General features: G+C 27.8%; 1 protein-coding gene across 5 annotated transcripts in view; it reads right to left on the bottom strand.

Annotated features, from left to right (window-relative positions):
• Positions 1 to 15,177, bottom strand: part of Irbp (Inverted repeat-binding protein) — a 36,261-nt gene that overhangs the window by 13,974 nt on the left and 7,110 nt on the right. For all 5 annotated transcript variants that reach the window (XM_087158679.1, XM_087158677.1, XM_087158676.1 and 2 more), the window contains 6 exons: positions 14,872 to 14,976; positions 11,973 to 12,047; positions 10,971 to 11,082; positions 7,254 to 7,347; positions 3,287 to 3,473; positions 1,708 to 1,784 (listed from right to left, as the gene is read on the bottom strand). In XM_087158679.1, coding sequence (XP_087014805.1) covers positions 1,708 to 1,784; positions 3,287 to 3,473; positions 7,254 to 7,347; positions 10,971 to 11,082; positions 11,973 to 12,047; positions 14,872 to 14,976 — 650 coding nt within the window. The remainder of the gene's footprint in view (positions 1 to 1,707; positions 1,785 to 3,286; positions 3,474 to 7,253; positions 7,348 to 10,970; positions 11,083 to 11,972; positions 12,048 to 14,871; positions 14,977 to 15,177) is intronic.

The raw sequence follows: 15,177 nt of genomic DNA, 5'->3' as shown, positions 1-15,177 counted from the left end.
ATTTATAAAAAATATAGCCAAAATTTTTTCCAATTAACTGGGTTTTTTTCCTTCAAAAAAACAGGGTACTATTTATACCTTAATATCATTATTATTTGATATATTATAACTATTCATTTCATATTGCAGATAATAACTGTGAGATGTTAACTGTTATTCTAAATATTGGTTTTAAGTCCTTAATTCCACAATTTAGATGGATATTTTAGCTCAAGTAAAACTCAAGTGGTCATCAATAATTGTCTGATCTCAATTGAGAAATACTTTTTGATTCTCAATATTTGTATTTAATACTTATACGTACATGGACATTATCCATAAATAATGATTATAATATATATTCCCTGATAACGTACAAAAATATGAATATTAAAATCAAATGTTAAAATATCAATAATGTTAAATAATCAATGAGTTAAAATCAAATTATTACCTTTTTTTTTAAATCAATCAATTCAAGTGTTTAAATTATCTTCAATAATTAGTACAGTTTGTAGAACAAATTTTCTAATCAATGTCAATTTAAGTGAGCTATTTTTTTAAAAAAAATAACAAACTAGGTAAATTGCAACTTTACATATTTTAATTTATAATTATTTAATATTTATAAAAGATCAAATTAGTGCCTTTTTTTTAAATCAATCAATTCAGGTGTTTAAGTTATCTTCAATGATTAGTACAGTTTGTCGAACAAATTTCCTAATCAATGTTAACTTTGGAGTGTTATTTTTTTTTTTTTAAATTTAACAAACTAGATTAATTACAACTTTACATATTTTCATTCATAATTATTTAATATTTATAATAGATTATGATTTTCTACACAAAATTTAGAAGTTTTGACTGTAATTGTCAAAAACAAAAAGGGGCTTAATGTCAAAATAATTTACATAAAAGATTGATCACTTTTAACCTCATCTGTACATTTATTTATATTTGTTTCATATTTAAAATAACTAATTATCTTTACTGTGATTAAAATCAGATAAAGCTGTTAAAACACTAGCCTACCCTACATACAGCAGAGTTTGTTAACAACTTCAAACTTAAATTTAAAAAATAAAACCTGAAAAAACATTTTTTTTTAAAAAAAATACAGAAAACTTATAAAAAAATTACAGAAAATGCAGAAGCTTTTAGGCATTTTCAACTTTTATTCCTTATTCCAAGAATTAATAGCATAATTATTCAAATATAGTTTTTTACTCAATTAGCTCAAATAAGCCTGAAATAAAAGATAAATATTTTTTTGTACTATGTATTATATTTAGTATTAATCAATGACCTACAAGATGGATCATGCTGAGGCACAGCAAAAATTCAAGATGTCATCATCTGAGCAAAGCAGGAGAGCTTATCTTTAGATAAGTAAATGAAGAAGTTTTCTAAATGAAGAAGATTCAAGTCTCAGCAGCATAGTAAGGCAAAGGAAGCGCAGTAAGCTTCTGCAAAATGCAGAAGAGTTGTTAACTGTGGAAAAGTTAATAATTATTGTCCAAATGAATTTTACAAAATTTTTACAAAACCTTTCCTTTAAAAAAATGGATTTAATGATGCATGTAATTCATAATTTTAAAACCCGCTATAAGATATGGTTTTAGATTTTTTTTCCTCACAAAAAAAGACAGATTGAAACCCATTCAACAGTAATTATATATTCAGAAATTTATGTTTCACAAAATGAGTTGATTAAGAAGCATGATTCACCTTGTTAACAAATCATCAAACTTATCAGAAGCATCAGGAAATTTATATTCTTCATCCTCAGCAGTCAAAGCTATGTCCTAAAATGTTATTAATGAAAAAAAATTTATGAATAAAACCAACAAAAACAAGTAATATAAAAAGAATTTAAGTCAATTCCTATTTAGGTCAACAGAGAAAAGTTTTATTTTAGTTACTTTTTATTAAATAATTAAAAAAAAATTCTACCATATGAAACTAAAATTAATAAATTTAAGTTAATTAATTAATTAATATTTGGAAAAAAATCTGAATTAACATCAAGTGTCTTCCACTACAAATTTGAAAAAAATTTATTTGAACTTGAGTGTATGAATAAAAAGTATTTTATTAACGATTGAAAATTTGAACAAAATAAAGGGAGTGTCTGAACTAATAGTAGGAATTAAAAAAAAAAAAGAAATTTAAAACAATGATATTGGTTTAAGAATTGTACAATTATAAGAAGATCATATTTTAAAGTTTTTATGCCATAAAACTATTTGACTGATTTCTTTAAAAAATGCAATTTTCCATTTATAATTATATAGTTTTTCATTCCGTAAAAAGATTAGAATATCTTACAATTTCAAATCCTTTTAACTATTACTGAATAAAATAATTATTAAAAATTACTTTTGCATAGAATCATCCTTGAAAAAAAAGTTTTCTAATTTTTTACAGAATATTTCTGATTTGCTTTAAAATTTCTATAGAGAAAGTGAAATGTGCAAGCAAACATTAAAAGGTTTTAATTTGTGAGTGCTCTCCACTAAACTAGTGGGACCAGATTTCTCAGATTGCTGCCACATCCCTCCCATATTTTGATGTGGCCATATCTCATATTTTATTTAATAACCGTCGCTGAACAGCTGGCCCAATTTCGGATTTACTACTAACAATATTCAACTCAGTAGCCTTGTAATTTTGAACCTAACCCAGAAGACATGGAAACTTCAGGATCAAGTATTGGGAGAAATTCGCCTTTGTGGCGGACTTTTCGGATGGAACTAACGCGCATTTACATTACATGGAGATTATCATGGGTAAAAATCTTCCTGCATTTAGAAAAAGTGGGGTTCATCTCAAAATTCTCTAAGCACTTCTATCAGAGTGCAGAGCTAGACTTTTGAACAAAGAATAAGCATTTTTTAAGCACTCAAAAAATATTTTTAATCACTTATCAAAAAAAAAAAACATAATTAGGATCTGTGCAGTAATACAAATTATTCCTTCCTATTATTTAAAGTTCTTCATTTATACACATAAAATCAACAAAATGCAAAAATATTTTCAAAGACTTTACGTAATCATCATAAAATAACTAGTTTCTGATAAATATTGCAGGAAAAATTGTGAAAATATGGCTTTCTTTTAACTTTATGACGGCGATCAACACGGCAAAGAAAAATCTTATTTTGAAAGATTAAGTACTTCTTACAAACTCCTCTCCAAAAAAAGCACCTTTAAGAACTTTTAAGAAATTAAAATAAAAAATAAGCACCTTTAAGCACTTTTTAAAAACTACTGCCAATGATGCAATGAAAGAAAAATTATCAGATACCTTGTAAAACTTTGATGGATCAAAGATTGTATTTTGTCTTTTGATATGCATTACGTCAATGTCAATGCTGCTCTCGTGTAAATCTTTAGCTTTCGTACGAGCCTGCAGTTGTAGAGTAGGGTTGCTACCATGGGGATCATCAGTAGAAGTGAAAAGTAGGATTCTTCTGTGTGCTAAAGTGTACTTACTGAAAAGGAAACACAGGATTAGATTGATTGTTGCAAAGAAATTATGAAAAGATCAAGGATTTTAACTAGAAAAGGCCCACAGCATCTGTCATTTGTTATTATGAGGCAGTGATTTGCTGCCAAATTCTTAAAAGGATGTATAATAAAATTTTAAGAAAATTTTAGTCGAAAATGTACTTTCTCCTTCATTATTAATTTAAAAGAAAGAAAAAGTGAGTTCAGGCAAATCAAGAGCAAGTCATGAAGTTTCAATTGCTGAAAAAAATACTTCAAAATATTAAAATGAAAACAAATTATTAGAAGAGAACTTCTCCATTGCGTAATCCTAAATTATTAGCTCCTAATTTATTTTCCTTTGTATATTTTAAATTTATTTATTTTTTTAGTATTTGAAATTTCGTGGCTTACTCTAGGTTTGTCTGAACTCTCTTTTTCTACACTTTATATTTTAAATTAGTCAGAAAGGAGAAAGATAATTTGCTACGGAAATTTTCTTCCACGGTTGGCATCCTCCTGAAGTGTGCCACCAAATTTTAGATATGATATGGCAAAAATTATGTTTTTTTATTGCGAGTAAAGTTTAAATTAAAGAAAAGTATGTATATATATATGTAATATTATATATAACACATATATATATATTTATCTTTATATAATGTAAGATGATAGTGAAATGATAACACATAGCCAATCACAGAAGACTTGCGGTTAATAACGTACAAAACAGCCAAGCAAAATTGAGAACACATGAGTGTGAAAAAGTAATAATTTTTAATAATGCTGTCTGCTGAATTGTTACAACTAAACTTACCAGCTTAAGTTTGTTGAAATTTTTATTTTGTTTTGGGTATGTTTAATGATGGTGTACCAACTTTACATTGTTGTTCGTGCATTTTTATTGGCCTGAAAATCACGAGGTAGTATCCAGTTTCACCTCGTTCATTTCCATATTGTTTTGGTTGTCATCAGCATAAAACTAATAAAAGTCATAAAGGAATTGTTTTTCTATAAAGATTTTTGTAACCCTAATTTAAAGTTATTTTCCTTTAAAGTTATTTTCCTATTATTACGTTTTTTATTCACTTTTTAGTTTAAAACTAAGAGAATAGTAGTATTTTTTATTATAATGTAATTCTGAGCTAGATTTTAAGATAAAGTTAGCTAAAAAGGTAGTCAAATCTTATTAACCGTTTTACAATTATTATAGTTGTGAATACTGTAATAAATTTCAGTTCAAGAGATCTGTTAAATGATTTATAACTTAATGATCAGCTTCATGCACAATGAGATGCAAAAAAAATATAGTATTTAATACATTTGACCATTTGGTAAGCGAAAATATTAAATTACAGTTGTGAACTCATAAAATTTGTTTGAACGATAAAATGATATGACTATATATTGTTATAACAATATAATTGTTATTTTAAAAACTGATTACTTAGAAAAATTACTTCTGCTTATCAATAGGTCTAAATATTTATAATACTAATAGATAATAAGATTTGGACGTGGGAGGTACAAGAGTAAGCAAACAGAATATCTTTTATTACATATATGTTAAGCGAATAATTTTAACTTTAGTAGAAAAAATGTTTTCTGCCTAGAAACGACAATAATTGTGAAGCAATCGTAGGGGTGTAACATCTTTAACAGCGTAAACATCTTTGTCTGTGATAGTCCTGTCTTTGACAATCTTAAAACGTTAAAATAAGTAGGAAATTTAATGACTATTAAAATCATAAATTAACAAAAAAGAAAGCTGAATATTAAATTTTAAAAGGAAATAAAAGCTAGCAATTAAAAATAGTTAAAACAAATTCAAAATTATTATCATAAACTATTTTATACAATGTTTAATAGGTAAATAAACAACTGCTTTTTTTTAAACTTATTTTTTACCTTGTGTTCTGTCAAGTTTTGAAAGTGTTAAAAGTGTGCTGCAACAAAAAAAAAGGTTAAGAATCACTGTATGAGGTCTTTTGAACTGTTAAAAAGGATGGAAGAGGAAAATTCTAAATTTGCTTTTGATTCACTTAATTTAATTTTCACAAATAAACTGATGCTGTATATTTATTCGATTTAGAAGTATCATTTCAAATATACAAGGCTTTAATCAAATCTGAAATCCCTATTACAGTCAGACCTCGATATAAGGTCACTCTAAGGGATATCGCAAAAGTGACCTTATAAGTGGGGTGACTTTTTAACCGATTCATTAGCAGTTCGTAACTAAGCACATAAATAGTACACATTATGACTTTTTAAAAATGGGAATACAAACGAAAACGACCGGCAAGAAATTAAATATTTAAGTCAATAACTTTTAACAGAATTAGCAAAGAATTAAAGAAAGTTAGATTTTTTTTAAAAATGAACCGAGACTTCGGAAAAGTGGCCTTATATGCGGATGACCTTATATCGAGATCTGACTGTATATAGATTCTCTATTAGTTTCTTTCTAACAAAATAAAACCAATACAATTCTGCAATCATCAGTTTCTAAAGGGTAGTTAAATAGGGTAGTTAAATAGATTCCCAATTAGTTACCCAATGAAGAGATAATCAGAGTAGATCAGAATACATCAATGAAAAAATAAATTATTTTAAGTTCTTTCTTTAATTTTGATATATACTAACTATAATTATTTAAAAGCAATAATAAAGATAAAATAAACATTTCTTGCTAAAATTTTTAAAATTAACTTCAAACTATACACTAAATAAATAAAATCATGGTTATTTTTGTTCAAGTTCAACATAATAAAATTTTAAAAACCGGGAAGTGGGTTATTTCCCAATTAGTTACCCAATGAAGAGTAAATAAGAATAAATCGGAATGCATCAATGAAAAAATAAATTATTTTAAGTCTTTCTTTAATATTGATATATACTAACTAACATTTAAAAACAATAACATAGTTAAAATCACAGCATTAATCAAAACTTAATACTTTGAATGAGCACCGAAAATTTAAAAATATATATTTTAGGCAAAGTATACAGTGAAAACATGAAATACATTCATATACAACTGAGCAAAGAAAGAGAGGTAATTTTCAATGGCATGTTATCTCTCAATACGCTTATTTGAACTTTGCAACCCTCTAACATTATAAAAACAAATTTTTAGTTTTATTTTATAAAGCTTTTGATTTTTATTGTCAGTCATTATTCTTTTTAATATTATCTTCACTCAGTTTTAAATCTCTATTTTTTGTTATTAAAGTTTTTTATGCTAAAGTTTTTTTTTAGATAGGCTGACTTTTTTTCATACTTCACCTCCTTTTCTTCATTTATGCTAATTTAGGCTTCTAGGTGATTTCTTTTATCACTTCCACAATATTATTGAAAACCAAATGTTTAATAATTATCATGCCAACTCCTAAGCTTAAATTCATTCCCAACTTTCATTTGGATATAATTCTTACAGAAAAGCCTTATTCCACAGAAACTAGCAAAATTTACAAATATGCAAAACCAAAATTATAAAGTATTATATTTTTAATAAGACGAGAATCTGCCTTGAAGAGTAGCACTTCTTCCCTCCTATGTACAGTATTAATAGTGTAAAATACAAATTTTTCTGTATAAAACATCATCATCATAGTTGGCCAGACATCCCAATTTGTGGGCCAATGCCTTCCTCTGAAGATTTCTCCATAACGACTTCCGATTTCCCTTTTAGGAATGGTGTTGAAAACAAGCGAGTAAAATAGAAATATTTCAAGAATCAATAAATAAATTCATACATAAATAATAAATTAAAATATGATTACCAGTTAGCAAACATTATGCTACACACCCACAATGCATCAGCTAAAGAAAAATCATAGGAATGGCCAAATTTATCAGTGAAGTTTTGACAATCCACTAATAAGAAAAGAAAAGAAACATTGTTAAATTAAAGATAAATGTTTTGAATAAGGTATGTTAGTTTCAAATATGTGATGATTATAATCTAACTAGCACATATATTAGTTATATATAGGGATGTAACGAATAGTAAATAGGCCACATACTCAACCTTTTGGACAGCAATAAAAAATTGGCCCAATACCGAATATTGTGCAGCTGAAAAGTCACGGAATATATTAAAAAATCATTAATAAGTATTAGAGGGATCGGAAGTAATTTGGTTTTGGCGCATTAAATATTCATTACTCTTAAAAATCAATTCATTTTCTTAGATCCGCCATTGAAAGGTTGTTAATAACGAGGGTGAATACAATATTGATTAAAAATAAAATCTTGAAAACAAATATCAAATGCACTGAAATGACATTACTTTCTGGTCCCTCTAATATTTAGTCATAATTAAAAATTCATCAAAACTTAGCTATTTTAGATTAGATTTAGAGGTACAGGCAGCGCAGAGAAGGAAGACACATAGACTAGCAGTCTATTGTACCCAAAAACTTAGCTATTTTATTGGCATGGGGAAAAAACTTTAATAGTTATCTATTGAAAGTGTTTAAAATATAAAAAAATTAACTGATAAAAAAAAATTTAAGTTTTAAAGTTGAAAAAGAAAGAAATAGAAATGGAAATAATCATTAGTGTATTACTTCATCATTTTTTCTAATTTTTAAGATTATTTCCAAATTGTTTTTTTTTTAGTTGGGTTTAACAATAAAAAAAACGGCTTTTTGTAGCGATTCAGAAAACCGGAAAAATCAGTTATCCGGAATAGCGATGGTCACGACCGTTCTGGATAATCGGTTCCCTACTGTAATATTTTCTGGGAGGGGGGAAAAGAATCCATAAAATGATAAAAGAAATATAATCCACAAGAAACTATTTTGAAAATGTTGCACTATCATTAAATTGCCTATAAGAACAAAAGATTATATACAAAAGTGAAACAGTAAAAATTAAATTGATATTAATTTTTTAAAGAACATTTTAAAGCTGAATAACTGAGGTATTGAATTGCTGTATTTTCAAGAAGAAGAAAAGAAGTAAGAAGGAATAAAGTCTAATAGAAGCCCTCATAACTGCCGTGTAATAATAAAAGCATTGTTAAAAATGAAAGTTTTTTTTTAAAAAAAAGAAGAAAAAGCTAGATCAAAGCCAAAGTAAAATTTGCTTCTAATTCTTAAACCTAAAGAAACTAAAATGCTTTTAAGCGATTATTCTAATTTTAGTAAAAAAAAATTTCAAAAAAGTATTTTATTGTTTGTAATTGGATAAGGAGGTAAAAATGCCATAGCACAAAAAAAACTTTTATATGACCATCTGAACAATTATAACTTGTAACGCATTTTCCCAAACTGTTGGAATTTTTTGTGAGTATAGGTTATGTAACATCCAAAAATGTGATTTATAAAAAATTAATTTTTTTCATATTGTTAGATCTTGCAAAAAAATCTGGAATAATTTATGTGATTGCATAAAATTAAATTGCATTTTTAAAAATATTTTCCAGTTTTTTCGGTGGGAAATTTGAAATTAAAAAAATCTAATATTTCAAATTTACGTAACATAGCATATTAGTTAACATAAAATACAGATTTTTCTATATATTGAATTATTTTTTTTATCTCTCATAGGACCTTCTATGAGCCAAAATGAATGTTGTCCCCTAAAATTATTCCTCATAAGGCATACATCCCACTAGTTTTCCTCATAAGGCATACATCCCACTAGTTTTCCTCATAATGCATACATTCCACTAGTTTATTTCAAAATTGGCGAGTCACACTTCCCTAGTCTCCCTTGTTAGTATGAGTAAAAACTTAATCTGTGTAATGTATAGTAAAAAATACAATTTCAGATCATTCTTTAGACTATTCAAAAGGAAATAGAAATTTATTGAAAAATACTTTGCCAAATATTTGGCAAAAGGTCAGAATAGGCAGAGTATCGAATATCAGTCACATCCCTAGCTATATACACAGTTATAGTCATAATAAGAAATATAAATACTTTGTAAAGATGATTTTTTTAAAAAAAGGAAATTTCTTCACTTAACAGTTTTACGAGAAAGTCTGCTAAGTTGTCTTTACTACTAATATGCTTAAATTTGAATAAATTTTGTTCTAGCACATTTCTAATAAATTTATATTTTACATCAATGTGTTTTGTCTTTATATTTTTGATTGAGTTAAGTTAAAAATATAGAGAAAACATGGAAAATATAAAGATTTATGAAAAGAAAAATTACTAAAATAAAATATTTTTAAAAAAATATGTAAAACTTTTATTTTAAAAAAAACTATTATTTTTCTTAACTTTCTTCCTTTTTTTATCCTTTTTCTCTTTATTGTGTTACATATATATATACATACCCATAAGCAGAATATTTTCAAATGTTCTGCAAGCATTTCACAGCGAAAAAAAGTCAACACATTACATTAAAATACTACATTTTCACTTATTAAAATATAGGATCATACTCAGATACACTACATTCGTTTTTAAACCAAGCTAAACATTCTTGATTTGTTACTTTTTCAATCACTTTTGGAGTACAAAATTTTGTTAATGACGATGATGAATTATTAATAAAATGCCTATTATAAGAAGGTCCGAACATTAAAATAAGGGCTGCCTTAAAACTCCTTCGAAGGGACAAGTGCCCACATGGTGCACCATTTACAAACACAAACATTCGCTAGTGTGTTGTTCCAACTACTTCATCTCCATCAAAAGCATTTGGTCTTATAGAAACAATTCTGTCAATCGTGGATCCCCACGATTCACAAATTGCTTCTGAAATGGGAATGAAAAATATAAAAGTAAAAATTTATGAAATTGGAAATCTTTGAATTTAAATTTTTTAACGGCTTGCTTTAGAAGCTCTCTTCATAAAAGTGGTGATCGATTTCTCCTGCTGTCTGCTAAAAACTGATACACTCATTTTATAAAAATGTTATAGCCAAAAGCTAATTCCTTAATTTCTTCCTCAGAATGGCAAAGATAGATTACTGATAAATGTGCTGTAATTTGTGCAGGGTGTCAAATGTTCTTCTTCTAAAGCAACATCATTCCTGGGAAACAGCAAGTGATCAAAGCTAAAGAGAATTTTCATATTCGGTTAATGACTATATCAATGTTTTAAACTTTTTCAAAACTACTCCAACATGGAATTAATGCAGTTTATCATTTGCATTGCATCTGAAGAAAATATAGAAAGCTCAGAATTATTTAAGACGGATCGTAGTCTTTTGAAGCTAACGGGCAAATCTGGCAGAGGAACTCCTTGAAACATACTTTCTGACAGAGGGGAGAGGAAATGTTCTGCAAAATTATGAGGGGAAGATTTTAAAGCTTCAGGTCTACAGAAGAATGTATGAGATTAGGGTTGGGGATTGTTCTGCAAGACTACCGGAGGCAAGTGGGCGCGTTTCGCAGGAAAATGCTGTCCGTTATTCAAGATACAAATTGTTCTGCAGGACTTTGTTTGTTCTGCGACGTACGTCACAGTTTTAGGCACTTTCTGCTACTGGGTATATATATATATATACATATACAAAATCTATTTCAAAATTTACTTGTCATCAACTCCTCTGTTTCCAAAACTCTATCAGCACCTGGTTCAGTCAAATCATGAAACACATAAATGTGTTTAAAATCTGTGTTGTTTCTAGAGTTTTTTGATTTATCCTGAAAAATATTTATAACCATATATAACAATAGAGCATAATAATAGACAACAACAAACATTCATGGATATTCTTAAAATTCACTCATTAAATCCATATTTTATAAAACGCTAATACCTATGTATCAAAAACACCGATATTTCTTTTCTCGCGTTGGCAACAGTTTTAATTTTTAATTGAGAGGATTCGGCGCGCAACAGCACGTAGTGAGCATCATATGGCTAATCTATATTATATAAAACGCTAATACGTTTTAATTGATAGGCTTCGGCGCGCAAGAGCATGTAGTGAGTATCATATGTCTAATCGGGTGAATTCTCACTGAATTATCAAGAATATTCTCACAAAATTATCTTTATCGAAGCCGATGCTTTACATCCGGCGTTCAGTACTATTATATATTGTTTTACAACATATGGTTTTAGCCCTCTGGTGGGAAAGACTTTAAAACAAAACTTACAACAGTTACTTTTCTCAACAACTGAAATTTAGAATAGTGTGATTAAGAAAAATATGCGAACTGTTTTCAGTTTCAAGTTAATATTGAAATGCACAGGATTAGAATTTTCTACAGTGAAAAGTTTTCGGAACTTCAGTGTTCAAAAAAGTATACAAAAGCTAGACGTTAAGAACGTATCCAATGAGCGTGTAAAACGAGCATCGGATTGCGAAGCAATCCGAAATGAACTGCGAAAGCAGTTCCGGGGGTTGGCGAGCGCAAGCGAGCAGGAGACGAAGCCTCCTAGTATTCTTTATAAAAAAATATAGCAGTGTTCACATAATTTTTCAAACCTGTACTTGCATCAAATATCGATATACAGTTTGTTGGGGAAAAAAATTTCAACTTTCATAATTTTTTTCTTATCTTAAATAGTCAGATAAAATACTCACTGTTCCAAACAAAACAACACCAATGATATCTTTACGACTAGAGATGATTTTGTTAGTTAAGGTAGTACGAGCACACTAAACAAAGTGAAAATATATTTATTTTAGGATAACGAAATTAATAGAAAGCATAAATTAAAACTACAGATAAACAAATAACATTAAAAAAAATATATAAAATCAATTCCTACTTAAGTCAACAGAGAAAAGTTTTATTTTGGTTACTTTTTATTAAAAAATTACAATTTTTTCTCCCATATAAAACTAATATTAATTAATTACATTTAATGAATAAGTTGATATTTGAAAAAACTGTATTAACATTAATTGTCATCCACTACAAGTTTAAAAGAAATGTATTTGAACTTGAGTGGAGATGAATAAAAAGTATTTTATTAACGATTAAAAATTTGAACAAGATATAGGGAGAGTGTGAACCAATAGTAGGAATTGAAAAATGGATACAATATAAAATAATTTTTAAAAAAATCAAGATTTTTGACTGAAACACAATCAAACTTGCTGTTTAGAAAGGGCAAAAGAACCAAACATATTTACTCACTGAGCTATTTCATCCAAATTCAATACATTTATTTAAAATAAAAATCATACTGCACAAAAATTGGCAGTTTATATTTTCTGAAAAATTTGCATTATCGCTTAGAAAAACTTAATTCTTTTCCTCATGGCAGAAATTTTTCGAGTTATCAGCGACTAAACTCTCTAGCACTAATATCTTCCAGCAAGATACTTTTAATAATAACAAACTTAAATGTTACTAATTTAAAATGAGAGAAGCAGTGTGTTTAAAAAAAAAACATATATATTTTTTTTAATTGAACATGTAATAATATTTTATTTTAATATTACGGGTGATATTCTCGCAATTTGTTGAGGGGAGGATGCACAAATTATTTCCTTCTTTGCATTTGTAAATAATCATCAAAATAAAAGAAATAATAAAAATCATGAAATCTGTAGTAGTAATTGGTGGGTAAAAAATCGATGCCGAAATCATGCGAATCGGTCTCCTCAAACACATCTTTCATTTCGAGATCATATTGTTGTAATAAATAATATATAAAAAAACTGATTTAAAAACGGAAAAATCAATAGCAACAACTGCCAAAAATTCAATAGAATTATTGCCTTAAAAAGTAAATACTCAAATGCATGATTCAAATTGTTTCCATTTTGTCTAAAATACTTTGGGATATTTAAAAACCACGAGAAAATCAATATCAACAACTGCCGAAAATGCAATTATCTAAAAGTATGATTCAAATGTTACGTGTAAATTTCTGTAGAAAAGATAAGTATATTGTTTTTTACTTTCAAAAGAAAAATCCTTCTGCAAGAACTCTGTAACGTTCTGCAACAATATCGCGGTGATTCTGCCACGGGTATTCTATTCCTCTAAAGAAAATTCTTAAAAGAAAAAAAGATCATAGATTTTGTGTTTTGGTGTCTGGATAAATGTTCATGATGGTGTTTTACACAACTTCTTTATGTTTTCCTGAATTTTATGTTCAAATTTCGAGAATTACTTTTTTTCATAATATTTTTTAAATTTATTGGTTAAATAGCATGAAATCAACCACACAAAGTAATTCTTAACTTTTAATACATACTTAATGAGCGAATCGGTGGTTACTCTTATTACACGTATTCTGTTTTGCAATTGAAAAGTCATCCAAATGCAAGCGATAGAAAAATTCAAAGTTACGATTTTTTGGCATTTTTGTCCTAATAGCAAAAGAAAAAATTTTCAAAAAGCAGTTTTCTAAAATTCTGCTTCAACGTAAGACCATTTAAATCTTTAATTTGCAAACAGAAAATATCATACCCTAATATTAAAATTGAACAAAAAAACAACATAACTTAAATATCCATTTCAAGGTGCCCTTTTTGAACAGTAAAAAAATGGATTTACGGTTATTTTTCAATTGTATGGAACTGACCAATGGGAAACAATAACCTGGCAACCCTTGTAATTACATTGTTTTTTTCATTTGAAGCTTCATTTCTTTAGCTCAAAAAAAAAATAATAATAATAATAACTGTTTGGAAACCGGCTTATTTTCAATAATTAAATGAAGCAAAGTTTCCATTTGCCCAATTTACCCAACATTGATGTTTCTAAATGCCACTGATGATGTTAAACGCCACTGCTGGCTGTAACTTACATGCACGTTTTTTTAAAGGTCAAGTCCCAGAGTGCCACTCCCCAGTGCACATTTGCACTGTAGAATGTACACTGATTTTTTTTAAAGGGCCACTGCTCGGCTGAAGCTCCACATTCTACATTGATGGGTTTTTTAGGTTAAGTGCTTTAAAAGCAAAAAAGTAAAAATACTCTAAAATAGTTAAAACCATCTAGAATAAAGTAATTATACAACATATAAACAGCATATACAAAGAGTCTGAGTAAACAAAAAACTAATATATTCCACTGGAAATTAATACTATGCAAGCGTATTAAAAACTCCACCCGAATGCATTGAAAATTGAAAATTGCCCTAAGCAAAAATTCTTTAGACCAACTGGGCTCTCGGTTATCCCGGATCAGTCATCTTTGTCCCAGCTGAGTGCAAGTTTTAAATTGAGGATTTTAACTTCTGAAGTTTAAATACTGAATTAAAAAGTGTATCATTAGTCTGAGTGACAAATGAGGGGGAGTTTTGCAATGCAGTTGGCAACAGTGAGGACAAACCCATAAACCGGTTTGGAAAGCACTATAAATTGCACTAAAAGCACACTTAATGAATTGCCAGAACAACTATCTTATTTCAAATTTTACTCCATTTACAAAAATATGTAACCTTAATCAATTCCTTCTACTTTTCTTTACAAAAGTTAATTAAAAGAATAATATACAATATTCAAAAATAATATAAAATACCTTTAAGCTCAATTGAAAGGGAGTTTCTCCTTCATTTTCTTCAAACATTTCCCATGTCGCGTCAATCAAAAAAATAACTGCATCTCGACCATAAGCAGAGCCTCCCTGAAAAAGAGAAAAAGATAAAATCTCGGATTTAACCACTAATTTTTAGTAACCTCATATAGAACTGACTACTAATAAAAATAATTCTTAATCTATCTAATTAATTTATTTCTAGTTAAATATTCAAGTAGTTAAGTCTAAGTGGCAGAATTTTTTCGGGATTTCTGAGATAAAACTCTCTCAGCACTAGTATTTTTCTGC

Source organism: Parasteatoda tepidariorum, chromosome 3, assembly GCF_982258835.1.
Source record: "Parasteatoda tepidariorum strain Cologne lab strain chromosome 3, Ptep-v5.0, whole genome shotgun sequence".
Lineage (NCBI taxonomy): Eukaryota > Metazoa > Arthropoda > Arachnida > Araneae > Theridiidae > Parasteatoda > Parasteatoda tepidariorum.
The sequence above is the reverse complement of the archived record's forward strand: the minus strand, read 5'-3'. Positions and strand labels throughout refer to the sequence as shown.